Below are 26,613 nucleotides of genomic sequence, written 5' to 3' on the forward strand. Positions count from 1 at the left end.
TGGGAAGGAGTTAATAATAGTTCCCCGTCAGTATATGGCTTTAACTAGGAGCGGGGCGACAAAAAAGGTGGTGGTGGACCAGAAGAAGGGAGGGAAGAAGGACAAAATGGCAGCGGGCGGAGACCAGGCAGCGTGGAGGCAGTGGGCGGAGGAGCAACAGGAGGGTATCCAGCGCTGCCTCAGAGAGATTAAAAAGGACCTGCTAGAGCCGATGAAGGCTTCTATTGATAAGCTGCTGGAGACACAGACGGCCCAGGGGGTGGCGATCCGAGAGGCTCAACAAAAGATCTCTGACAATGAGGACAAGATCTCAGCTCTGGCGGTAAAGGTGGAGGCGCACGAGGCGCTCCACAAGAAATGGCAGGAGCGGTTCGAGGAGATGGAGAATCGGTCGAGGCGGAAGAATCTGCGGATTCTGGGCCTCCCGGAGGGGCTGGAGGGGCCGGACGTGGGGGCCTATGTGGTCACCATGTTAAACTCGCTGATGGGAGCGGGGTCCTTCCAGGGGCCCCTGGCGCTGGAAGGGGCCCATAGAGTGCTGGCGAGGAGGCCCAAGGCTAACGAGCCTCCGCGGGCGGTGCTGGTGCGGTTCCATCGGTTCGTCGATTGGGAGTGTGTGTTCAGGTGGGCCAAGAAGGAGAGGAGCAGCAGGTGGGAGAACGCGGAGGTTCGGATATATCAGGACTGGATTGCGGAGGTGGCGAAGAGGAGGGCCGGGTACAATCGAGCGAAGGCGGTGCTGCACAGGAAGGGGGTGAAGTTTGGCATGTTGCAGCCGGCGCGATTGTGGGATTACCTACAAGGACCGGCACCATTATTTTGAGTCTCCGGAGGAGGCGAGGGCCTTTGTTCAGGTCGAGAAGCTGGACACAGACTGAGGGTCGGGATGGGCGATTGGGGACTGCGGTGGATGTGTTATGCCTATTTTTGGTTCGGGGGGTGGGGGGGGGCCTTTGCATTGTTTTGGGTTTCTTTTTCTCTGTGTTTTTCTCTTTCGGGTTGGGGAGGGTGGATGGGGCGGGTTGGGCACTGTTTTGGTTGGTGGCGGGGCCTGGTAGGTGGAGAGCGCGGGATTTTTTTCCCGCGCCGAAGAATGGGGGGGGGGGGGGGGGGGCGGGACCGGGGCGGGGAAGCGAGGATTGTTTCCCGCGCTTAGAACGGAGGGGGAGAGCCTGTGAATGGGGAGCGGGAGAGGAGGGTGTGCCACACAATGGGAGGAGTCGAAGGGGAGGCGGGAGTGGCCGGGGTCAGCAGGAGTCAGCTGACTTGCGGAAGTGCAATGGGGGGAGTAAACCAGCTAGGATGGGTCCTAGCCGGGGGGGGGGAATCGAGTTGCTGCTGCTAAGATCAAGGAGGAGCTGGAGCGAGTGGGGTGGGCCATGACGGGGGTATGCCGCTGTGGGGAACGGGCCGGGTGTGGGGTGCGGGCGCGTGGCTGGCCGAGGAGGGGTCATGGCTAGTCGGCGGGGGAGGGGGGCGGTAGGCCCCTAATCCGGCTGATAACCTGGAATGTAAGGGGACTGAATGGGCCGGTTAAGCGGGCCCGCGTGTTCGCGCACCTGAAGGGGCTCAAGGCGGAAGTGGTTATGCTCCAGGAGACACACCTGAAGGTGGCAGACCAGGTAAGACTGAGGAAAGGGTGGGTAGGTCAGGTGTTTCACTCGGGGCTAGATGCCAAAAATCGAGGGGTGGCAATCTTGGTGGGAAAGAAGGTGTTATTCGAGGCGTCGAGCATTGTGGCAGATAATGGCGGTAGGTACATAATGGTAAGTGGTAAGTTGCAGGGAGAGAGGGTGGTACTGGTCAATGTGTAGGCTCCGAACTAGGACGATGCGGGTTTTATGCGGCGTATGTTGGGTCGGATCCCAGACTTGGAAGTGGGGGGCCTGATAATGGGGGGAGACTTTAACACGGTGTTGGATCCTGCACTGGATCGCTCCAGGTCTAGGACGGGTAGGAAGCCGGCGGCGGCTAGAGTGTTGAGGGGATTTATGGACCAAATGGGAGGGGTGGACCCTTGGAGATTTGCAAGGCCGGGAGCTAGGGAATTTTCATTCTTCTCACATGTCCATAAGGCTTATTCTCGAATCGACTTTTTCATTTTGAGTAGGGCGCTGATAGCGAGAGTAGAGAATACTGAGTATTTGGCAATAGCCATTTCGGACCACGCCCCGCATTGGGTGGACTTGGAGATGGGGGAGGAGAGGGACCAGCGCCCGCTGTGGCGCTTGGAGGTGGGGCTGTTGGCGGACGAGGAGGTGAGCGAGCGGGTCCGAGGAAGTATAGAGAGGTACTTGGAGACCAACGACAACGGGGAGGTCCGAGTGGGGATGGTATGGGAGGCACTGAAGGCGGTGGTGAGGGGAGAGCTGATCTCCATCAGGGCCCACAAGGAGCGGAGGGAGCGGGGGGAGAGGGAGAGGCTGGTGGGGGAGATGGTGAGGGTAGACAGGAGGTATGCGGAAGAACCTGAGGAAGGATTGTTGAGGAAGAGGCGCAGCCTCCAGGCCGAATTCGACCTGGTGACCACCAGGAAGGCGGAGGTGCAGTGGAGGAAGGCCCAGGCGGCGGTCTATGAGTATGGGGAAAAGGCAAGCCGGATGCTGGCGCATCAGCTTCGGAAGCGGGACGCAGCTAGGGAGATCGGGGGAGTTAAGGACAGGGGAGGGAGCGTGGTGCGGAGTGGGGTTGGCATCAATGGGGTCTTCAGGGACTTCTACGAGGAATTGTACCGATCCGAGCCCCCACGGGAGGAGGGAGGGATGGGCCGTTTCCTGGACCAATTGAGGTTTCCAAAGGTGGAAGAGGGACTGGTGGCGGGACTGGGGGCCCCGATTGGGCTGGAGGAGCTGATCAAAGGGATAGGAAGCATGCAGGCGGGGAAGGCACCGGGGCCGGACGATTTCCCGGTCGAGTTCTATAAAAAATATATGGACCTGTTGGGCCCGCTGTTTGTTAGGACCTTTAATGAGGCAAGGGAGGGGGGGGGCTTTACCCCCGATGATGTCCGGGGCACTGATCTCCTTGATCCTGAAGCGGGACAAGGATCCCCTGCAATGTGGGTCTTACAGACCGATTTCCTTGCTAAATGTAGATGCCAAGGTGCTGGCGAAGGTCTTAGCCACGAGGATTGAGGATTGTGTGCCGCAGATCATCCATGAAGACCAGACGGGGTTTATGAAGGGGAGACAGTTGAACGCGAATGTGCGGAGGCTTTTGAACGTTATCATGATGCCGGTGAGGGAGGGGGAGGCGGAGATAGTGGTGGCGATGGACGCTGAGAAAGCCTTCGATAGGGTAGAGTGGGGGTACCTGTGGGAGGTGCTGAAGAGGTTCGGGTTTGGGGAGGGATTTGTCAGGTGGGTTAGGCTGTTGTACGAGGTCCCGATGGCGAGTGTGGCCACAAATAGGAGGAGGTCCGAGTACTTTCGGTTGCACCGAGGGACGAGACAGGGGTGTCCCCTGTCCCCCCTGCTCTTTGCAATGGCGATTGAACCCTTGGCTATGGCACTGAGGGAGTCGAGGAACTGGAGGATTGGTGCGGGGTGGGGAGGAGCATAGGGTGTTGCTTTATGCGGACGACCTGCTGCTGTATGTGGCGGACCCGGTGGGAGGAATGCCAGAGGTAATGAGGATGCTTAGGGAATTCGGGGACTTTTCGGGGTACAAGCTCAATGTGGGGAAGAGCGAGCTGTTCGTAGTTCAGCTTGGGGACCAGGAGAGGGCGATTGGCGAGCTCCCACTAAAAAGGGCGGAGAGGAGTTTCAGATATTTGGGGGTCCAGGTGGCCAGGAACTGGGGGGCCCTGCATAGGCTTAACTTTACAAGGCTGGTGGAGCAAATGGAGGAGGAGTTCAAGAGGTGGGACGCGTTGCCGCTGTCCCTGGCGGGTAGGGTGCAGTCAATCAAAATGACGGTGCTCCCAAGGTTTTTGTTCCTGTTCCAGTGCCTCCCCGTGTTTATCCCGAAGGCTTTTTTCAGGCGGGTTAACAGGAGTATAATGGGGTTTGTGTGGGCGCGAGGGACTCCGAGGGTGAGAAGTTTGTTCCTGGAGCGGAGTAGAGATAGGGGGGGGCTAGCGCTGCCCAACCTCTGTGGGTACTACTGGGCCGCCAATGCGACAATGGTGCGCAAGTGGGTGATGGAGGGGGCTGCATGGAAGAGGCTGGAGACGGCGTCCTGCGTGGGTACGAGTCTGGGGGCGCTGGCAACGTCACCGCTGCCACTCCCTCCAAGGAGGTATACCACGAGCCCGGTGGTGGTGGCGGCCCTAAAAATTTGGGGGCAGTGGAGGCGGCATAGGGGGGAAGTTAGGGCCTCGGCGTGGACCTCATTACGGGGGAACCACCGGTTTGCCCCAGGAAGAACAGGTGGAGGGTTTTCGGGGTGGCACAGGGCAGGCATACGAAAGTTGGGGGACCTGTTTGTGGACGGGAAGTTCGCGAGCTTGGGTGAGCTGGAGGAGAAGTACGGGCTCCCCCCCGGGGAACACCTTCAGGTACTTACAGGTAAGGGCGTTTGCCAGACGGGAGGTGGTGGAATTCCCACGGCTACTGCCACACACAGTACAGGACAGGGTGCTCTCGGGGGGGTGGGTGGGAGTGGGGAAGATCTCGGAAACTTACCAGGTGATGCAGGAGGAGGAGGAGGCCTCGGTGGTGGAGTTGAAAGGTAAGTGGGAGGAGGAGTTGGGAGAGGAGATCGAAGAGGGGACGTGGGCAGATGCCCTAGGGAGGGTGAACTCTTCCCTCTTCATGTGCGAGGCTCAGCCTCATACAGTTTAAGGTGCTGCACAGGGCACACGTGACCGGGACAAGGATGAGCAGGTTCTTTGGGGGTGAGGACAGGTGTGTTAGGTGCTCAGGGAGCCCAGCAAATCTCACCCATATGTTCTGGGCATGCCCAGCGCTGGAGGGATTTTGGAAGGGCGTAGCGAGGACGGTGTCGAGGGTGGTAGGATCCAGGGTCAAACTGGGCTGGGGGCTCGCAATATTTGGGGTGGCACAGGAGCCGGGAGTGTAGGAGGCGAAAGAGGCCGGAATTCTGGCCTTTGCGTCCCTGGTAGCCCGGCGAAGGATTCTCCTTCAGTGGAAAGATACGAGGCCCCCAAGCGTGGAATCCTGGATCAGCGATATGGCGGGGTTTATTAAATTGGAGAGGGTGAAATTTGCCTTGAGAGGGTCGGTACAAGGGTTCTTTAGGCGGTGGCAACTGTTCTTAGACTTTCTGGCAGAACACTAGACATTGGTCAATGGCAGCAGCAGCTCGGGGGGTGTGGGGGGGGGGGGGGTTTACTTTATTTTTGTTTATGTTATTTGCACTGGAGGGTCTGAGGGGGTGTATACACCTGTGGTGTTAAGTCGGGGTGTTAATGTTAATTTATTATTTATGTACGGGGGGGGAGGGGTTTGGGGGGTTGCTGTTTTAGATTGTGTTTTGTACTTAACCCTGTTGGGTTCTTTTTTCTTTCTCATTTAGTTATTGATATTTTATGAAAACCTTTAATAAAAATTTTTTTAAAAACATATTGTGTCAGGAAACCCTCCTGCACACATTGTACAAAAAATGACCCATCTAATGTACTCGAACTATATCTTTACCAGTCAATATTTGGAAAGTTAAAGTCTCCCATAATAACTACCCTGTTTCTTTCGCTCTTATCCAGAATCATCCTCGCCATCCTTTCCTCTACATCCCTAGAACTATTTGGAGGCCTATAGAAAACTCCCAACAGAGTGACCTCTCCTTTCCTGTTTCTAACCTCAGCCCATACTACCTCGGACGAAGAGTCCCCATCTAGCATCCTCTCCGCAATCGTAATACTGTTCTTGACTAGCAGCGCCACACCTCCCCCTCTTTTGCCTCCTTCCCTGAGCTTACTAAAACACCTTGTAGCCATGTAAAATGGCTGCGTTCCGATTAATCTGGCCAAAACCCAGTTTAAAACGGCTAACCCGAAAGACTGCTGGGAAAGGCAGCCAAAAAGACACAAGCAGGCAGCTGCAGACAGGTTTGCAGCTTCAGCTGGGGGAACGTAGCCCAGATCGATACTCAGGGCTATCAACAGCCCATCAACCCATGTATCCACAGTTTCATTCAGGACTGTTTACACCTAATCTACTCAGACATCCACAGTTAAATCGGCTATCCCCGGGAACAATTGCAACATATTAGCACTTGAATACTGGGCCAGACCTGTCGGCGCCTGCAGTGGCGAAACAAAGACAGGTGAGCGATCACCCCCCGATCGAGGAATCGCCTCACCATTGGACACATCGACCCCAGAGACTGGGGACAGAATCCAATCACTTGGGACTCAGGGTCAAGGGTCGCCCCGGGAGGCGGGAAGCCCGTGGGCCCTATAAAAGTGAGGGTCCAGGTTCAGATCTCTCTCTCTCTCATCTTCGCCTGCTCGAGACCTTCGCAAGACCAGCCACCGTGTACCGTAAGTTTGAATCCAACGATCGCTACCCGGTAGAGACACCTAGCCACCGACCTGTAGCAGCCTTTTGAATCCCGCGGGCCAGATTTGATTGGACAAGCCATTCGTTTCCCTGACCTGGTGGGCTCTTCCTAAGTTAAGTATTGGCCAGTAGTGATAGGTTTATTATATAAATAGTAGTATTAGGGTATTAATATTGCTTGTTGTGTATAATAAATGACCGTTGTTTTAATCCTTACTAAGCGGTGTGCTGTATTATTAATCATAACCTGAACTTGAACCACGTGGCGGTATCATAAAGATACCTGGCGACTCATGAGCAAAGGTGACCTAAACAGAGCAAATGGACTAAAGCTAGAAAGAGCAACAACCTAAACCCCGGAACCTGGAACAACCATTCCTGTCCCTGCTCTATCCATGTCTCCGAAATGGCCACAACATCGAAGTCCCAGGTACCAACCCATGCTGCCAGTTCCCCTACCTTATTTCGTATACTCCTGGCATTGAAGTAGACACACTTCAAACCACCTACCTGAACACTGGCCCCCTCCTGCGAAGTCAAATCTGTGCTCCTGACCTCTATACTCTCATTCTCCCTTACCCTAAAACTACAATCCAGGTTCCCATGCCCATGCTGCATTAGTTTAAACCCCCCCAAAGAGCACTAACAAATCTCCCCCCCCAGGATATTTGTGCCCCTCAGGTTCAGATGTAGACCATCCTGTCAGTAGAGGTCCCACCTTCCCCAGAAAGAGCCCCAGTTATCCAGAAATCTGAATCCCTCCCGCCTGCACCATCCCTGTAGCCACGTGTTTAATTGCTCTCTCTCCCTATTCCTCATCTCACTATCACGTGGCACGGGCAACAACCCAGAGATAACAACTCTGTTTGTTCTAGTTCTGAGCTTCCATCCTAGCTCCCTGAAAGCCTGCCTGACATCCTTGTCCCCTTTTCTACCTATGTCGTTAGTGCCAATGTGGACCACGACTTGGGGCTGCTCCCCCTCCCCCTTAAGGACCCGGAAAACACGATCCGAGACATCACGTACCCTTGCACCTGGGAGGCAACATACCAAACGTGAGTCTCTCTAGCTCCCACAAAATCTCCTATCTGTGCCCCTGACTATCGAGTCCCCAATTACTAATGCTCTGCTCCTCTTCCCCCTTCCCTTCTGAGCAACAGGAACAGACTCCGTGCCAGAGGCCCGTACCCCATGGCTTACCCCTGGTAAGTCCCCCCCCCCCAGAAGTATCCAAAGCGGTATACTTGTTACTCAGGGGAACGACTGCAGGGGATCCCTGCACTGACCGCTTCTTCCCAGTCCCTCTTACAGTGACCCATCTATCTCCAATCTTTGGTGTAACTAATTCCCTGAAGCTGCTATCTATGACCCCCTCTGCCTCCCGAATGATCCGAAGTTCATCCAACTCCAGCTCCAGTTCCCTAACTCGGTCTTGGAGGAGCTGGAGATGGCTGCACTTCCTGCAGGTAAAATCAGCAGGGACACTAACTGCATTCCTCACCTCAAACATCCTGCAGGAGGAACATTGCACTACCTTCCCTGCCATCCCTCTAACTTCCAACCAAGTTCTGGTTAATAAATAAATAAAATAAAAAATAATATAATATGGCACTTACCTCACACCAATGGGTCTTATTATTAGGTTAGAGGAGGAGGGCGGGTGGGAGACACTACACGTGTAGTGTCTCGGGTTTCCTCTCCACCAGAATTTATTGGTTGGGGGGGGGGACCTTCCCAGAAGTCCGCGGGTTGAACTTCCGGTTCCCGCCTTATATTTAAAAAATAAAAAATAAAACAGAAAAGAAGAACAGAATCGGGACCTGGGACACGCTTCCCGTGTCCTTATTAAAATAACCATCACATTTTTTACAAAAGGTAAAGAGAAAAGCTGTCAAGGAGTTCTACTGTTAAGCCAACTTTCAAGAATGTTGTAACTAGCTCCTCATGTCAGTACTGAATTTGGAGATTGTTGTCACACTGGCTGTATGGTTGTGCCTTTGAAAGATTAATTGACAGTGACTGGCATTGAAGCAATCTTGCAATTCTGGCTGTTGAACCGGGCAGTGAAGCTTTACTCAAAATACAATCATTTCTCGCAGTCATAACCTATTCTTGACCCTTCCTTTGTAACCTCAACTGTTCCCATCTGATTGAGGTTTCTGTTGGTAGTGTTGACCATCTGTCTATCTTGTTCAGAAAAAGCACACGTTTGATCAGCTGGCAATTGGTTATCACATTTGTGCCAAGTTGAAAGTTGTGCAAATGCTTTTTGCTCTTCGCTATCGCAATTCTATCTATCCCCTGTATGATGCTGGAGTAACAGTCGAATGGTGTAGAGTTGCGAACAGCGAATAGATACATGAGCAATTTGTGAAAAAAAGAGAAGCGCCATGGAAACAAAACATTCTCCCCTCAGTCAGAGTGACCCAGGGTACCAAGGCACAGCGTGGGTTTAATTAGGAGCACAGGGTCACATCATTAATTGTGGAGGACACATAGGTCTAACAGTGCAGATTGAGAGGCTATTGCAGTTTGTATTTAATGGAGAGATTAATTGGACAGGCCTGTTCCCCTGCAGCTAGCCTATTGAGGGCTCTTACCGTCTGTCACTGCGGCCATTCCTGCGATGTGGACTGGACTGACCGCGGTGGGGTGATGATGAATCCTTCTTTCTCTCGCGGGTAGGGGATGATGGCATGGCTGCTCCCTTCACAACCTGCAGCAATTAGGCAGGGAAAAACCGAGATGTCATTGATTTTCCAGGCTGAAGCAGGGACATCAAGCTGTTGTGAAGTCTGGCAGTAATACGTGATGTTTACTCCCCCCCACCCCCCGGCTTTCAAGCAAGTACGGGCACCTTCTCTCTCTCTCAGGTTCATCTCCCTCCCCAAAGTGAGGTTTCAGCGCGATTGAGGCAATTTGGGGATGCTATTTGCCGCTAGACTTCTCCTTCCACTAAGCATGCCCAGCAAGGAGAAACACCTCCCCCTGTGAAACCAAATCAACAAAGTGCTGTACACTATTTTACATCTTATTCTCTCCCCGTTAATATTAAATCAGCTTCTCCAAACTTGTGCAGTATCCCCTGACCACCTGAAGGCTGGGGATCCACTCCTAGTTCCTTACAATGCTGCTCTCCAACTCCCCGAAGGAGTTAACTCTGCTTCTCAAGCACCACAAGGATTCTCAGCCATTCCCATTCCCTTACCTTTAGCCGCATGTCCCGGGTGTGCCTCTCCAGTTCCTTCCTCAGCTCCTCACGGCTCAGCTTCTCTATGTCAAGAACTGAATGCTTCCACTCGATCTGCTCCACACTGTGGGGGTCATGGGACACATACTGTCCAATCTTGACTTTCTTCAGTGTGTGCCAGCACTTTCTGTAGGAACTCTCAAACTCTAAGATGAGGTCAATTAAAGTCCTGCACACTGGGGGTTTGAACATCAGGTCCTCACGCCGACTCATACCCAACGTTCCAAATCGTCCAGCGTAGTGGATTCCGAGCACTATGTGACGGAAGTAATTACCTGAGAATTGAGTTTTGAAGCTGATGGGAAATCTCTCTACTCCAGGCATGCTGTTGGTGAGGTAACTGACCACAAACATCAAGGAAAAAGTACATGACTGGTCATCAGCAGAGTTTTGGGACACTGAGGGTGGAATTTAATGCCCTTCCCGGTGGTGGCGGGGGACATTTAATCAGCTGGGATGGTGATGGGTAGGAACCCTGCTGCCTTCCTGTCTCCACTCCAATTAAGTCCATGAGAGGAGAGCCCATGGATGGCCTTCCCATTTTCCCAGCGAGTTGGAGCTCACTATTTGGGAGCACGGAAAGCAAACCCATGTGGGTATGTTTGCTGGCTCCCAGAGGGTGGCCCTCAGTCAAAGGCACTCAGTTCCCTGATCAAGGGGCCCAGCATTGAGAGGGGGGGGCGATGCCCACGTGATTCAATCAGCAGGAGGTGTACTTGCCCACAATGCCATGAAACATCCAGAGTCAATGCTAAGGATTCCCAGGACCACCCCCTTCCCAGTGTATATCACTGTATTGGTGAGACAGGACATACCCAAGGTTGGTAGGGTGAAAGGTTGGTAGGGTGAAAGGTTGGTAGGGTGAAAGCAATGATTCTTTTAAAAAAAAAATGTTATTAAAGATTTTCCATTTACAATAAATTTTTTAACCATGCCCACATTACCCAAAACCAAAATGTTACACAAAACCAACATAACAAAAACTGAACCAACGTACACACCTCATCCACAAAGAGAGATAAAAACCCAAAACATCCCCCCCAGCCACTGACGGTGACTAATTCCTTAAAGTAGGGAATGAATGGCTGCCATCTCCGGGAGAATCCCTCAACCCACCCCCTAACGGTGAACTTGACTTTCTCCAGATACAAGAATTCCATTAGGTCACCCAGCCAGACTGAGGTGCTGAGCGGAGTAGAAGACCCCCACCCCAGCAGAACACACCTCTGGGCAATTAACGAGGCGAAGCCAGGGACATCTTCCCTCATCCCCGTTTGCAGCCCCGGCAAGTCCGATGCCCCCAAAATAGCCACCAGAGGACAAGGCTACAGATGAATGTTCAGAATCACCAACACGATTCTAATGGAAAATCTTACCAGTTTGCGACAAGACCAGAACATGCCCCTTTCTACATCAATGGGAACGAAGCAGAAAGGGTCGAGAGCTTCAAGTTTTTGGGTGTCCAGATCACCAACAACCTGCCCTGGTCCCCGCATGCCGACACTATAGTTAAGAAAGCCCACTAACGACTCTACTTTCTCAGAGGACTAAGGAAATTTGGCATGTCAGCTACGACCCTCACCACAGAAAGCATTCTTTCTGGCTGTATCACAGCTTGGTATGGATCCTGCTCTGTCCAAGACCACAGGAAACTACAAAAGGTCGTGAATGTAGCCCAGTCCATCACGCAAACCAGCCTCCCATCCATTGACTCTATCAATAATTCCCGCTGCCTCAGAAAGGCAGCCAGCATAATTAAGGACCCCACGCACCCCGGACATACTCTCTTCCACCTACTTCCGTCAGTAAAAAGATACCAACGTTTGAGGTCACGTACCAGCCGACTCAAGAACAGCTTCTTCCCGACAGCCATCAGACTTTTGAATGGACCTACCTCGTATTAAGTTGATCTTTTCTCTACACCTTGCTATAACTGTAACATTATATTCTGCAGTCTCTCCTTCCTTCCCTATGTACGGTGTGCATTGTTTGTACAGCATGCAAGAAACAATACTTTTCACTGTACACTAATACATGTGACAATAATAAATCAAATCAAATCAAACACGTGTGTGCGGTTGGCCGGCCCCATGGAACACCGTTCGCACCTGACCTCTACCTCTGGAAAGAAGCCACTCATCTGAGCTTTGGCCAAGTGCGTCCTATACACTACCTTATGCTGGACCAGCCCAAGCTGCGCACATGAAGACGTGGACATCACCCTCCGAAGGGCCTCATTCCACACCTCATCATCCACTATAGGTCGTAACTCCCTCTCACACTTCACCTCATCCATTGGGTTGGAATCCTCTGACAGAATCTGTCCGTAAATGCCAGATGTGTTACCCTCCTCCAACTCCGTTAGCTAAAGGATCCTCGCCAGCAGAGACGTTGGCGGTGTGACTGGAATTTTAATTTTTTTTTTTCCAATTAAGGGGCAATTTAGCGTGGCCAATCCATCTACCCTGCACATCTTTAGAGTGGGGGTGAGACCCACGCAGACACGTGGGAAATGTTCAAACTCCACATGGACAGTGACCCGGGGCCGGGATCGGACTCGGGTCCTCAGCTCCGTGAGGCAGAGTGCTAACCACTGCGCCACCGTGCTGCCTGGTGTGATGGGAAATGTCGGGAATGCCCCTCATACAAAATTCCTTATCTGGAGGCACCTGAATGCATTCGGCCCCCAAATCCTAAACTTAGCTGATAATTCCTCCAAGGTGGCAAACCGTCCTTCCACAAACAAATCCCCAAATCTCACCAGCCCCTTCCCACCCCTCAAACCGGGTGTCGTGTCTCAACAGCTCAAATTGGTGACTGGTACATATAGGGGCCATCCTCGATACAAATCTAAACTTGAAAGTGCAGTCTGAATTGTCTCCATGTCCTTAAAGTGGACACGACCGCCGGGTTCGAGGAATACCTTCCGGAGGCCGTGAGGCCGTCACCAGTGTACCCAGACAAGGTGCCCTACACAACTTCACCTCTACCTGTCCCCATATGGAACCGGGGTCATTGCACCACCCCAGCACCTTCTCAGCATTGTCCGCCAGTTATTAAAAAAGAAAATTCGGCAATGCCTCCGACTGTCTGTCCCTTTGAAGAACTGCCCGCGGGTCCTTGGGGTTTTGTCTGTCCATATAAAGGATTAGATCAACATACTAACCCTCATAAAAAAAAGTTTAAGGAGAAAAACATAAAGACGTTAAGAAGGAAACAAAAGCCTTGGGAGAATATTCATTTGAATAGACTGGACCCTCCCCACCAAGGACAGGGGAATGTTATCCCACTTTTGCAAATCAGACTTAACCTCACTCACCAGGCTTGCATAGTTCAATTTATGGAGCCGGGCCCAATCGTGTGCCACCTGATACCTGAAGCTAGAGCTGGCCAAGAGAAAAGGCAACACGCCCAAGCTGGCTCCCCTTCCTGGGAGATTAACCAGAAAATACTTGGGGGGCGATTCTCCAATATGGAGCACAAGTGTTCGCGCCGTCGCGTTTCACGATGGCGCGAACCGGTCCCGGGTACGACCGATTCTGGCCCCCAAAGGGGGCCAGCACGGCGCTGGAGCGGTTCACGCCGCTCCAGCCTCCTTTCGCGGTGCCAAATGGGCGCCACGCCAACCTGCGCATGCGCGGGGGATTTCTTTAGTGCGCCGGCCCCAACTCAACATGGGGTCGGGGTTCAGGGACCGGCCACGCCAGAAAGTAGACCCAGGGGTGTGTGTGTGTGTGTGTGGGGGGGGGGGGGGGGGGGAAGAGGCTGGCCTGCCGATCGGTGGGCTCCGATCGCGGGCCAGACCCCATCGGCGGCGCCCTCGGGTGAAGGAGCACCCCCCCCACAAAGGCCGCCCCCCGACCGTTCCTGCAGAGTTCCCGCCGGCAGCGACCAGGGGTGAACGGCGCCGGTGGGACTCTGTCATATCGGCGCGGCCGCTCGGCCCATTTGGGCCGTAGAATCGGCGGCCCCGCCGATTTCAGCGGCCCGCGGCTGGTGCCACGCCGGCGCAAATGGTGTCAATTCTCCGCACCTCGGAGAATCGCGCGGCGGCGTCGGGGCACGGTTGCGGCGATTCTCCGGCCTGGCGCGGGGCTCGGAGAATTGCCCCCTTGTTCTTTTCCAGATTCAACTTGTATCCCGAGAAGAACCAAAGCTCTTCAGTAGTTCCATTATTTCACCCATTGTGGCGACTGGGTCCGTAACATAAAACAGCAAATTATCAGCCTATAGGGACACCCAATGTTCCACCTTCCCCTCTTTAGCCCCTTCCACTCACCCAAAGTCCTCAAAGCAATAGCTACAGGTTCAATCGCTAACACAAATAGGAGGGGGGGGGGGGGGCACACACATCAGACCCCCCTGTCTTGTCCCCCTTTTCAATTGGAAGTATCCCGAACACAAAGTGTTGGTCCGAACACTAGCCAAGGGGGTCCTATGCAATAACCGCTACCACAAAATCAATTTTGACCCTAGACTGTATCTCTCCAAAACTTCACAAAGGTACCTCCACTCCACCCTATCAATCACCACCAGCTCGGGCTCAATGGACAGGGATAGAACAACATTCAACAGCCGCTGGGTGTTGGCTGATAATTGCTGACCCTTATCAAAACCTGTCTGATCCTCCGCAATCACCTCAGGGAGCCAGGGCTCCAGCCTTACCGCAAACACCCTGGCCAGTATCCAATTGGACATTCTGAATTCTCCCTCCGTGTACCCGAACAGGCGCCGGAATGTGGCGACTGGGGGATTTTCACACTAACTTCATTGCAGTGGTAATGTAAGCCTACTTGTCACAATAATAAAAGATTTAAAGATTATTAACTGGCTCACCACCTTTCCTATAGACAACAGATCCAACTGTGTTTGCAGCTTCTTCCTGTTCACCAAGAGCTCTGGGACAGGGTCACACAAATAGGGTTATCATCAGAGACTCCCGACAGTGAAGAAGGAGGCCATTCGGCCCATCAAGTCTGCACCAACCCTCTGAAAGAGCCCCACCCGATCTCCGTAACCCCTCCTAGCCTTTTTTGACATTCTTCACCAGAAGGCTTCTACTACTTTCAAATGGGTAGGATTTCACTGCCAAAAAACCCTGGAAACTGGGCAAAAAGGACCAAAAAACAAGTACCCGGGCAGGAGCTATCTCGTGCATGACCTCCTCCTCCATGCCACAACTGGAAGTCTGAAAACAATGATTCTACCAGTATGACTATTAAGGTGTTGCTTGACTAGTCATATAATCATAGAAACCCCACAGTGCAGGTGGCCATATGGTCCGTTGAGTCTGCACCGCCCCTCTGGAAGAGCACCCGACCTCGGCCCACTCCCCCACTTTATCCCTGTAATCAAATAAGCCCATCTAACCTTTGGACTCTAAAGGGCAATTTATCATGGCCAATCCACCTAAACTGCACATCTTTGGACAGTGGGAGGAAACTGGGACACTCGGAGACATGGGGAGAACGTGCAGACTCCACACAGACAGTGAACCGAGGCTGTAAACCTGGGTCCCTACCTTGGTGAGGTAGCGGTGCTATCCACTGTGCAGCCCTAGTCTGTGAAACCGCTCTGCAATTTTTGTAAAGTCCCAGATGTTAGTGAGGGGACTTTGCAAGGTCGACTGAGCAGAGTATGCCCTCTGGTGCCCAGGCTAGTGCTGTGTGGTCAGTCCAGTTTTATTCTTAACTTTTTTGTGCTGCTTGATATTATGGAGTGGTTTGCAGAGGGAATTTGAAAGTCAATCACCTGCCCGTGGGTCTGGAGACACATGTAGCGTCAAGATGGCAGATTTCCTTCTATGGAAAATATTAGCCAACCAGATGTGTTTTTTTAAACTACAATCCCATAGTTTAATGATCATCATGACTGAGACGATTGTTTTATTCCAGATTTATTAATTGAATTTAAAATCTCTAGGCTGCTGTGGAGAGATTTGAGCTCATGTCCAAGGCCTCTGGATCACTGATCCAATAACATCATCACTATTCTACCATGGCGGGGGGTGAACACGGTAGCACAGTGGTTAGCACAGTTGCTTCACAGCTCCAGGGTCCCAGGTTCGATTCCCGGCTTGGGTCACTGTCTGTGCGGTGTCTGCACGTTCTCCCCGTGTCTGCGTGGGTTTCCTCCGGGTGCTCTGGTTTCCACCCACAGTCCAAAGTTGCGCCGGTTAGGTGGATTGGCCATGATAAATTGCCCTGAAGTGTCCAAAAAGATTAGGTGGGGTTACGGGGATAGGGTGGAGGTGTGGTGTCATTTGAGAGTACCTTCAAGAAATGGATATTTAAGCAATGTACCTTTAAGAAATGCAGTGATGTCAGAGGGTGGGTGGAGCTGGGTTCAGCTTGGCCATTTTGAAGTTTTAGTTTCAGTTTTGAGAGAGAGCAGCTAAAAAGTGCCTGGCTGTTTTTATGTGAGCTGCTTGAAAGGAGAAATGCAGTTTGAGGAGAAAGCTGGGAGTGTCTGTGTGTTTTGCTGAGAGCTGCAGGAAGAAAACACAGAGCTGGTCTGTGGATGTCTGCAAATCTAAAGACTATGAATATATTGAATGTAACCTCATGTCTGTTTTTGAAGGTGAAGTCTTTTGGATGTTTAAAGGAACAGTTTGACCACCCTCTGGCTGACGAAATTCCTCCTCATCTCTGTTTTAAAGGATCGTTCCTTTAGTCTGAGATGGTGTCCTCTGGTTCTAGTTTTTCCTACATGTGGATATATCTTCTCCATGTCCACTCTATCCAGGCCTCGCAGTATCCTGTAAGTTTCAATAAGATCCCCCCTCATCCTTCTAAACTCCAACGAGTACAGACCCAGAATCCTCAACCATTCCTCATATGACAAGCTCTTCATTCCAGGGATCATTCTTGTGAACCTCCTCTGGACCCTTTCAAGGCCAGCACATCCTTCCTTAGATACGGGGCCCAAAACTGCTCACAATACTCCAAATGGGGTCTGACCAGAGCCTTATACAGCCTCCGAAGTATATCCCTGCTCTTGTATTCTAGCTCTCTCAACATGGATGCTAAGATTTCTTTTGCCTTCTTAACTGCCGACTGAACCTGCACATTAACGTTAAGAGAATCTTGAATAAGGACTCCCAAGTCCCTTTGTGCTTCTGATTTCCTGAGCATTTCCCCATTTAGGAAATAGTCTATGCTGGGTTTCCGGTGGCGGCTATGAAGGAGTAAGTCGCACATTTGGTGACTCCCGCTCTGGTTGGACTTTTGGACCTTTATCTCCAATTTTCTACTGGACTTGAATTGTAAAACTGATGACAGAGGCAATTGTGTACTGAATTCCCACATCGGTGCATGGAGAGAAGGACTAGAAGTGCTTGTAAAGGCAGAAACAGAAAGACAGAGAAGGCTTGGGCTGAAGCTGCAGCGGGAGACAGCATGGCGGAGGACCGGACCTCTGGTTTGTCGACCCAGCGGTCAACGGAGCAGCTGATGCAAGTTATTCAGGAAAGCTTTGCTAAGCAGAAACGGGACTGCTTGGACCCGATAAAAGAGTCAATTGAGAGGCTGGAGCTTAGATTGGACGCCCAAGATCGGGCGATCCAGAAGGTAGAGAAGGCGCTGGCTGAGCAGGAGGAAAATCAAACTGTGGTGGAGTTGGAGGTAGGGATGCTGAGAGACCAGCAAAAGAAGCTCCAGGAGAAGGTGGAGACCCTGGGGCATACATCGCAGAAATGTTTGAGAAGCTGCTGGGGATGGGCCCTTGGAGGTGGACAGGGCTCACAGAGCACTCACGAGGAATCTGCGAATGGGAGACCCCCCCCCACCCCCCCCCCCCCCCCCCCCCCCCCCGAGGGCAATGGTGGTGAGATTCCTCAGGTACTTGGATAAGGAGCGCATTCTACAGTGGGCCAAGCAGACACGGATCTGTAAGTGGGACAACAGTATCCTGCGGGTTTGCCAAGACCGGAGCGTTGAGGTGACCAGGAGAAGAGCAGCTTCAACCAGATTAGGTCGATCCTTTTGTGGAAAAAGGTGAAGTTTGGACTGTTGTATCCGGCCCGTCTCTGGGTCACGCACGAGGAACAGCACTTTTATTTTGAGTCATCTGAGGACGGGCTGGACTTCGCGAAAAGGAAAGGACTGGTGGTGGACTGAGAACTTTTGAACTTTGCTGCAATGTTCATTTTTAAAAAAAGTTTCTTGTTTTGTGGAAGCTGTTTGTAATGCCTTTTGCATTGATTTGGGACCAGCGGTAGAGCTGAGTGAGTTAAGGTTTTCATATGCACTGTTGGGGGATGGAGGTGTGCTTGTTTAGATCTTGGTGTTTTTCTGTCAGGCAATTGTGTGGGGATTGTTTGATGTTGGAGTATGTTTGTATAAGTGTGGGGGGGGAACAATAGGTGGGAGACTATCCGGCAACAGGGATGGAGGCCACCAAGCTCGCTGGGTGGGCTAGCTCACGGAGGCGCAGTGGGTGTGTGCACATGTTCGGTTTATTAAAGGGGTTGGGTTCCAGAGTGTTGTTACTAGTGGGGTGGGGGGGGGGGGGGGGGGGGGGGGTAAATGTTCTGCTGACAAGTGAGGGACTTGGGCTAAGGGACAGAGAGGAGGTTGGGGACGGAGGCTGCCTGGGGGTGGACCAGTGGAGGCATGGAGCATGGGCTGGAGGCGGGCCCAAAAAAGGGGATGGCTGATCGGCGAAGGGGTGGGGGGGGGGGGCAATGAGCCCCCCAACTAGGCTGATCACCTGGAATGTTTGAGGGTTAAATGGGTCGGTCAAGAGGGCACGTGTGTTCGCGCATCTTAGGGGACTGAAGGCAGATGTGGTAATGTTGCAGGAGACGCACCTTAGAGTAACTGACCAGATTAGATTGAGGAAAGTCTGGGTCAGTCAGGTCTTTCACTCGGGACTAGACTCAAAGGCTAGAGGGGTCGCGATCCTGATCAATAAGCGGGTGGTGTTTGAGGCGGGTTGAATAGTCTCGGATGTGGGAGGTCGGTACATTATGGTCAGTGGGAAACAGGAGGGGGTGCAGTTGGTATTAGTAAATGTGTATGCGCCAAATTGGGATGATGTGGAGTTTATAAAGAGGATGCTGGGGAAGATACCGGACCTGGACTCGCACCAGGCTGGTCATGGGAGGAGACTTCAACACAGTTATTGACCCTGGCTTGGACCGGTCAAGCTCGAAAATGGGCAGGGTGCCAGCAATGGCAAAGGAACTAAAAGGGTTCATGGAGCAGATGGGGTGGGGGGGGTGGATCCATAGAGATTCGGGCAGCCGAGGGTGAAGGAGTTCGCCTTCTACTCACATGTGCATAAAGTGTACTCCCGGGTTGATTTCTTTATTTTGAGCAGGGCCTTACTGGCAGGGGTGGTGGACACGGGTACTCGGCGATCACAATCTCAGACCATGCTCCGCACTGGGTTGACCTGCAGGTTAGTAAAGACAGTAACCAGCGCCCGCACTGGAGGTTAGATGTGGGACTTTTGGCTGACGAAGGGGTGTGCGAGCGGCTGAGGAAATGTATTCAGAACTACCTGCAGGTCAACGACACGGGGGAAATTTCAGCAGCGGCGGTCTGGGAAGCACTGAAGGCGGTGGTCAGAGGGGAGCAGATCTCGATACGGGCCTATAGGGAGAAGGTGGACAGGGCAGAGACGGACCGACTGGTAAAGGAGATACTGCAGATCGATAGGAGGTATGCGGAGACCCCAGAGACAGGGCTTTTAAGGGAACGGCGGAGGCTACAGGCGGAGTTTGGCTTGTTAACCACAGAGAGGGCGGTGGAGCAGCTGAGAAAGGGGGGGGGGCGATCTAGGAGTATGGAGAGAAGGCCAGCAGAATGCTTGCACAGCAGCTTAGAAAGAGGGGGGCAGCCAGGGAGATTGGGAAAGTAAATGACGGAGATCGGAACCTGGTTGGAGATTCAGCAGGGGTGAATAAGGCGTTTAGGGATTTCTACAGTAGGTTGTACAGGTCGGAACCCCCTACGGGGGTGGAGGGGATGAGGCACTTCTTGGAGGGGCTGAATTTCCCAAAGGTGGACGGGGAGCTGGTAGAAGGGCTGGAGGCCCCGATCGGGTTGGAAGAGATAGTGGAGGGTTTGAAGGCCATGCAGTCGGGTAAAGCCTCAGGGCTGGACGGGTACCCAGTGGAGTTTTATAAAACGTTCTCTGGGATATTGGGGCCGGTAGTGATGAGGATGTTCAATGAGGCAATGGAAAGAGGGGTGCTGCCTCCGACGATGTCACAGGCCACTATTTCGCTGATTCTGAAGCGGGACAAGAACCCGGAGCTGTGTGGGTCCTGCAGGCCAATATCCCTGTTGAATGTGGATGCTAAATTGCTGGCCAAAACTGTGTCCTCCAGGATTGAGGATTGTGTTCCGGACGTTATTGGGGAGGAACAGACGGGTATGTTAAGGGTAGGCAGTTGGTGGCCAATGTAAGAGAGGAGAAGGTTGTGAAACGTGATCATGATGCCCCCGCAAGGTAGGGAGGTGGAGGTAGTGATTGCAATGGATGCAGAAAAGGCTTTTGATCGGGTAGAATGGGATTATCTGTGGGAGGTACTGGGACGGTTCGGATTTGGGCGGGGCTTTATTGACTGGGTCAGGTTGCTGGATCAGGCTCCTGTGGCAAGCGTACGGACGAATAGGACAACATCGGACTGCCCACTGTTGTCGCGCTAGCTATAGAGCCGTTGGCAATTGCTCTGAGAGCCGTAAAGGGGCTGGTCCGGGGGGGTGGGTGGAGCACCGAGTCTCGCTCTATGCAGACGACCTGCTTCTGTATGTATCGGACCCGATAGGGGACGGAAGAAATCATGAGAATTCAAGGGGAATTTGGCCGGTTTTCAGGATATAAGCTAAATATGGGGAAAAGTGAGATGTTTGCGGTCCAGGTGAGGGGACAGGAGAGGCGATTGGGGGAGCTGCCATTTTGATTAGTAGGGGGAAGCTTTAGGTACCTAGGCATTCAAGTGGCGCGGGAATGGGACCGGCTGCGTAAATTAAATCTGGCCCGACGAGTAAACCAAATGAAGGACGATATTCGGAGATGGGACACGCTCCCATTGTCACTGGCTGGCAGGGTGCAGAAGGTGAAGATGACGGTCCTCCCGAGGTTCCTGTTCGTGTTTCAGTGTCTCCCCATCTTTATTCCATGGTCCTTTTTTAAACGGATCAATAAAGTGATCACTGGCTTTGTTTGGGCGGGCAAGACCCCGCGGGTAAGGAAGGATTGCTTGAGCGGAGTCGCGGAGAGGGTGGGCTGGCGCTACCAAATTTTCGTAACTATTACTGGCTGGGAATATAGCTATGATCAGGAAGTGGGTGGTGGAGGAGGGGTCGGCATGGGAGCGTATGGAGGCGGCTTCTTGCAAGGGCACCAGTTTGGGAGCATTGGTAACTGCGCCTCTGCCGTTCCCGCCAGCACGGTACTCCACCTGCCCCGTGGTGGTGGCGGCCCTGAGAGTCTGGGGGCAATGGAGGAGACATGTGGGAGCAGAGGGAGCATTGGTCTGGTCCCCAATCAGTAATAATCACCGGTTTGCCCCGGGAAATATGGATGGGGGGGGGTTCCGGATATGGCGGAGAGCAGGGATTGAGAGGATGGGGGATCTGTTTATAGAGGGGAGCTTTCCGAGTATGAGGGCGCTGGAGAAGTTTGGGTTGGCGAGGGGAAACAAAGGTATCTGCAGGTGCGGGACTTCCTACGTAAACAGGTGTCAACCTTCCTGCTCCTACCGCTAAGGGGGATTCAGGACAGGGTAGTTTCCAGAGGGTGGGTAAGAGAAGGGAGCGTCTCTGACATTTACAAGGAACTTATGGGGTCAGAGGAGACGCAGACCGAGGAGCTGAAGCGCAAGTGGGAGGAGGAGCTGGGAGGATAGAGGGTGGTCTATGGGCGGACGCGTTGAGTAGAGTCAACGCGTCCGCAACATGTGCCAGGCTCAACCTGATACAATTCAAGGTCGTTCATCGGGCTCACATGACAGGGGCCCGGATGAGCAGATTCTTTGGGGTGGAAGACAGGTGTGCAAAATGTGCGGGAGGACCAGCGAACCGTGTCCACATGTTCTGGACATGTCCGAAGCTTAAGGGATTTTGACAGGGGTTTGCAGATGTCATGTCCACAGTGTTAAAAACACTGAGTCCAGAGGTGGTGATTTTCGGGTTGTCGGAACACCCGGGAATCCAGGAGGAGAAAGAGGCAGACGTTCTGGCCTTTGCTTCCCTGGTAGCCCGGTGACGGATACTATTAGCTTGGAGGGACTCAAAGCCCCCAAAGTCGGAGACCTGGCTATCGGACATGGCTAGCTTTCTCTGTTTGGAGAAAATCAAGTTCGCCTTGAGAGGGTCACTGTTAGGGTTCGCCCGGAGGTGGCAACCATCTGTCGACTTCTTCGCGGAAAATCAATCGTCAGCAGAAGGGGGGGGGGGGGGGGGGGGGGGGTAATTTAGCTTAGAGTAGGGGGTTATTAAAGGTGGGCCCTGTAGGGAAGGGAGATGGCTTTTGCACTATGTTTTAGTTTCAAGTACATTGTTTATTTTGTTATTGTTACAATACCAAAAATACCTCAATAAAATGTTTATTAAAAAAAAAAGAAAATAGTCTATGCCTCCATTCCTCCTTCCAAAGTGCTTAACCTCACACTTTTCCACATTTCATTCCATCTGCCACTTCTTTGCCCACTCTCCTAGTCTGTCCAAGTTCTTCTGCAGCCCGCCTGCTTCCTCAATACTACCTGTCCCTCTACAGATCTTTGTATCATCGGCAAACTTAGCAACAGTGCCTTAAGTTCCTTCTTCCAGATTTTTAATGTATATGTTATATCATGCAGTGTCATATCGCTCTCACAAGGACATTGGTCCCAGCTCTGTTGGAGTGCAGCACATCCAGAATGTACAAGTTCCATCTTCCACAGAAGTACTCTGTCTTTGGAAATTAAATCCCTTCTTCATGCAGGAGGAAATGATTGTGGCCGTATGATTTGATGGCATTTGAGATGCACTGTCTTTAGCAACTATTCCACAGATGAGGGAAGCCTGGTTTGGGCCTGGGAGGGTGGTAGAGGGGTTGGCTCATATCCTTTAAAAAGTACCTGGATGAACACTTGGAACGACATAGCATTCAGGACTGTGGGCCAAGTGCTGGCAAATGGGATTTGGTAAGCTGGCAGACTCCATGGGACAAAGGGCCTCTCCTGCACTGTATTATGCTGTGATTCTCATTTTGCATGGAGTTAACTGATCTCAGCTGGCATTAGAGGGTGGATATTACAGTTGCTTCAGTGACCTGAAAGGAAAAATGAACCAGCATCTCTGACAGCTAGATACGGAGTTCCATTAAGTGCACAGGAATCATAGAATTTACAACGCAGGAGGCTATTTGGCCCATCGAGTTTGCACTGGCCTTGGAAAGAGCACCCTACTTAAGCCTTCGCCTCCACCCTATCCTCATAACCCAGTAACCCCACCTAACCTTTTGGACATTAAGGGACAATTTAGCATGGCCAATCCACCTAACCTGTACATCTTTGGACTGTGGGAGGAAACCGGGGCACCCGGAGGAAACTCATGCAGACAAGGGGAGAAAGTGCAAACTCCACACAGTCAGCCGAGGCAGAAATTGAACCAGGTCCCTGGAGTTAAGATGCAGCAGTGCTAACCACCATGCAGGCCAAGTCTGGACATTGGGTGACAGCAGGGCAGGGCTTGGCTGCGATAGTGTCCACAATCAAACACTTTTCATCTGGGATCACACAAGGCGAGGGCTAGGGAAGAAGGTGCCGAGAACCCACTAAAATCTAGAGAGGAATGAAGATGACTGAAAGGAAATAAAGCACTATTAAAACAAAACACATACACACACTAGTCCTGTCAGAGTCAAGGGCAGACTGACAGCTGAATGGCCCCTGGTATGGTGGCAGAGCATTTCACACACACAACCTCTTAGACTATTTAGGCATTGAAGATTTATCTCCAGGACATTGCTACCATCTTTTCAGGGAGAAAATTGGAGGGGAACTTAAGATCACATTTATTTGTTTGTGAGAAACAAAAGCTGTTTGATTAACAGTCAACAATTAGCTGATGAAAGGTGGGAAGGCGAAGCAGCATGGGATGAATCTGTTGGTTAACCAATGGGACAGTGCAGCTGGAAGCAAGAGGTCATGCAATGCAATCTCCAAGATGTCTGGACTTGGAAACTTCATATTCAAGTCAGAATTAAAGTAACTTCCACATGCCACAGCTCACCCTGGGGATCCAGAGGACCATCACCGTTTCTATGTTGTGTGACTAGGACTGAGTGGCAGGGAGTCCCTTTCTAATTCCTTCCTGCAGTCTTGGATTTGACTAGGATTGTTCCTCGAACTGCACTGGGCCACCCAGAATCCTGGCTGCCCCAATGTGGGCCGTAAGTTCCAATTTTCTGCAGCCTATTTTTCCAGTTTGTCCATAAGGAAAAGGATACATCCCGAGGATCACAGCTTCCAAGCATTTTATTGGTAGAGATTCTCTAATCATTTCTCGTGCAAGATCCATCAGGCTGTAAGACCAGAAACAAAAAAGAAAAAGAAACAAAGATCTTGAAATCAATTTCAAGTTTGATCTTGAGCAAGTGCTATTTTGTAAAATCATCCTGACAAAACATAAATTTCTTTACCCGTCAGTCTGGCCTCAATAAAAGTCGAGATGGATTTGCAGGTACAGCATTAGTTATTTTATTTGACTTGCAAGTCTGTCTCAATTCACAGCGGTACAAAACACATCTTGCTTTCTGTACCTCCGGAATCAAGTGAGTCTGTAGGACAAAGGGATCTCTACTAATAACACAAATGGCATCAAGTTTCACATACACGATTCCCATAGGTCATCCTATACCCCTCCTGACCTGGCCATACATCCTAATTGGCTCACTTCCAATCCCTTCCTCGGGCCCCCTATTACCCAGCATCTTTTTCCCCTCCGTAGCTGGACACACCTCCTCCTTGCTTTGCCATGCGGTCTGAAATCCTTTGTCTGTGAACTCACCAGGATGAGACTGGCCTATCTCTACATTACAGTAACTAATATCTCTAAAGTAACTATTTTATATCACATTCGTCAATCCCATTTGGAGCTCGACATCATTTCATCGCCAATTTCTTCCTCTTGGCCTGCTACCCAAGAGATCTCTTGCACTGCATTCTCGAAACTCAGAGGGAAATCAGATACAATGCTTTCCCTCTCTTTTCAAAGGAACACAAGGCAAATGATTTAGAGTCAGAGCTGCTCTTTACAGAAGTGAATTGACCCATAATAGAATCACAGGCCCCAGCAAGCAGCATTCCCAACTCCAACATTAACTCGGATGTTGGATCTTTGCAAAAAACAAAAACGACAAATGAGAAATATACAGACAGTAAAATCTTCTTCAAGTATATAAAAAGAGGAAGTGAGTAGCTAAAGAGAGCATTGGTCCCTCTACAGGGTGAGACTGTGGAATGAATAATGGGTAACAAGGAAATGGCAGAGGCTTTGAACAATTATTTGTATCTGTCTTCACAGTAGAAGACACAAAAAGCATCCTAAGAGTGGTTGAAAATAATAATAATAATCTTTATTGTCACAAGTAGACTTACATTAACACTGCAATGAAGTTACTGTGAAAAGCCCCTAGTCACCACATTCCGGCGCCTGTTCAGGTACACTGAGGGGAAATTCAGAATGTCCAAATTACCTAACAAGCACGTCTTTCGGGACTTGTGGGAGGAAACCGGAGCACCCGGTGGAAACCCACACAGACACAGGGAGAACGTGCAGACTCCACACAGTGACCCAAGCAGGGATCGAACCTGGGACGATTCCCAATATTTAGAGAACATTTCTGGTCATCCAGCAGTCTGATAATTTAAAGACAGTGAAAGGAGGGCTGAATGATGTAGAGATGGGAGGTGGTGGTGTAGTGCTATGTTCACTGGATAGTAATTCAGAGACCTAGGATAGTGTTCACGGCAGATAGTGAAATTTGAAATCAATAAAAATCTGGAATTAAAAGTCTAATGATGACCATGAAACTATTGTTGATTGTTGTAAAAATCTATCTGGGTCACTAATGTCCTTTAGGGGGTATACTTGTGTATTGTTAAAAATGTCTGTATTGTTATTGTTGCGTTTGCTTTGTAAGAGGGGAAAAATTGTTGTTTGGGAAAAAAAATTCAATAAAACATATTTAAAAAAAAAACTAATGTCCTTTAGGGAAGGAAATTTGTCGTCCTTACCCGGTCTGGCCTACATGTGATTCTAGACCCACAGCAATGTGGTTGACTCTTAAATGCCATCCGAAATGACCCAGCATGTCACTCAGTCTAGGGGCCATTAAGCTGGGCAATAGATTCTGGCCCAGCCAGCGATGCCCACATCCCCATAACGAATAAAGAAAAAGCTGGGTGTTGTCAGCGAACATGTGGAAACTGATGCCATTTCGGACCATCACCATCCTTGACCACAAAGTTTACTGGATCAACTTCAGTGATTTATGGACAAGGACACCCAGGTCTCTTTGTACACTTGCACTTTCTATTCTCTTACCATTTAAGAAATACTCTGCACATCTGTTCCTTCTGTCAAAGTGGATAACTCACATTTTGCCACATTACATTCTGTCTGTCATGTTCTTGCCCACTCACGGAGTCTCAGCTCACTTCTGGAGTTCAGCTCTTTTGTCCATGTTTGAACCAAGGCTGTAACGAGATCAGGAACTGAGTGACCCTGATGGAATCCAACCTGAGCATCTGTGAGCAGATTATTGCTGAGTAAGTGCTGCTTGATAGTGGTTTGATGACTCCTTCCATTACTTTATTGATGATGGAGAGTGGACTGATGGGGCGGTAATTGGCTGGGTTTAGTTTCTCCTGTTTATGTGCAGGATATACCTGGGCAATTT

At 51.2% G+C, this 26,613-nt stretch overlaps 1 protein-coding gene across 2 annotated transcripts in view; it reads right to left on the reverse strand.

Moving 5' to 3' along the window:
• The window catches only part of vash1 (vasohibin 1), a 95,072-nt gene that overhangs the window by 21,540 nt on the left and 46,919 nt on the right, over window positions 1-26,613 (reverse strand). The window contains exons 4-6 of one of the 2 annotated variants that reach the window (XM_072494415.1): window positions 24,160-24,234; window positions 9,673-10,054; window positions 9,065-9,180 (exon numbers count right to left, since the gene is read on the reverse strand). In XM_072494415.1, coding sequence (XP_072350516.1) covers window positions 9,065-9,180; window positions 9,673-10,054; window positions 24,160-24,234 — 573 coding nt within the window. The remainder of the gene's footprint in view (window positions 1-9,064; window positions 9,181-9,672; window positions 10,055-24,159; window positions 24,235-26,613) is intronic. The other variant, XM_072494422.1, reaches the window with a different exon arrangement.

Source organism: Scyliorhinus torazame, chromosome 2 (assembly GCF_047496885.1).
Source record: "Scyliorhinus torazame isolate Kashiwa2021f chromosome 2, sScyTor2.1, whole genome shotgun sequence".
NCBI lineage: Eukaryota > Metazoa > Chordata > Chondrichthyes > Carcharhiniformes > Scyliorhinidae > Scyliorhinus > Scyliorhinus torazame.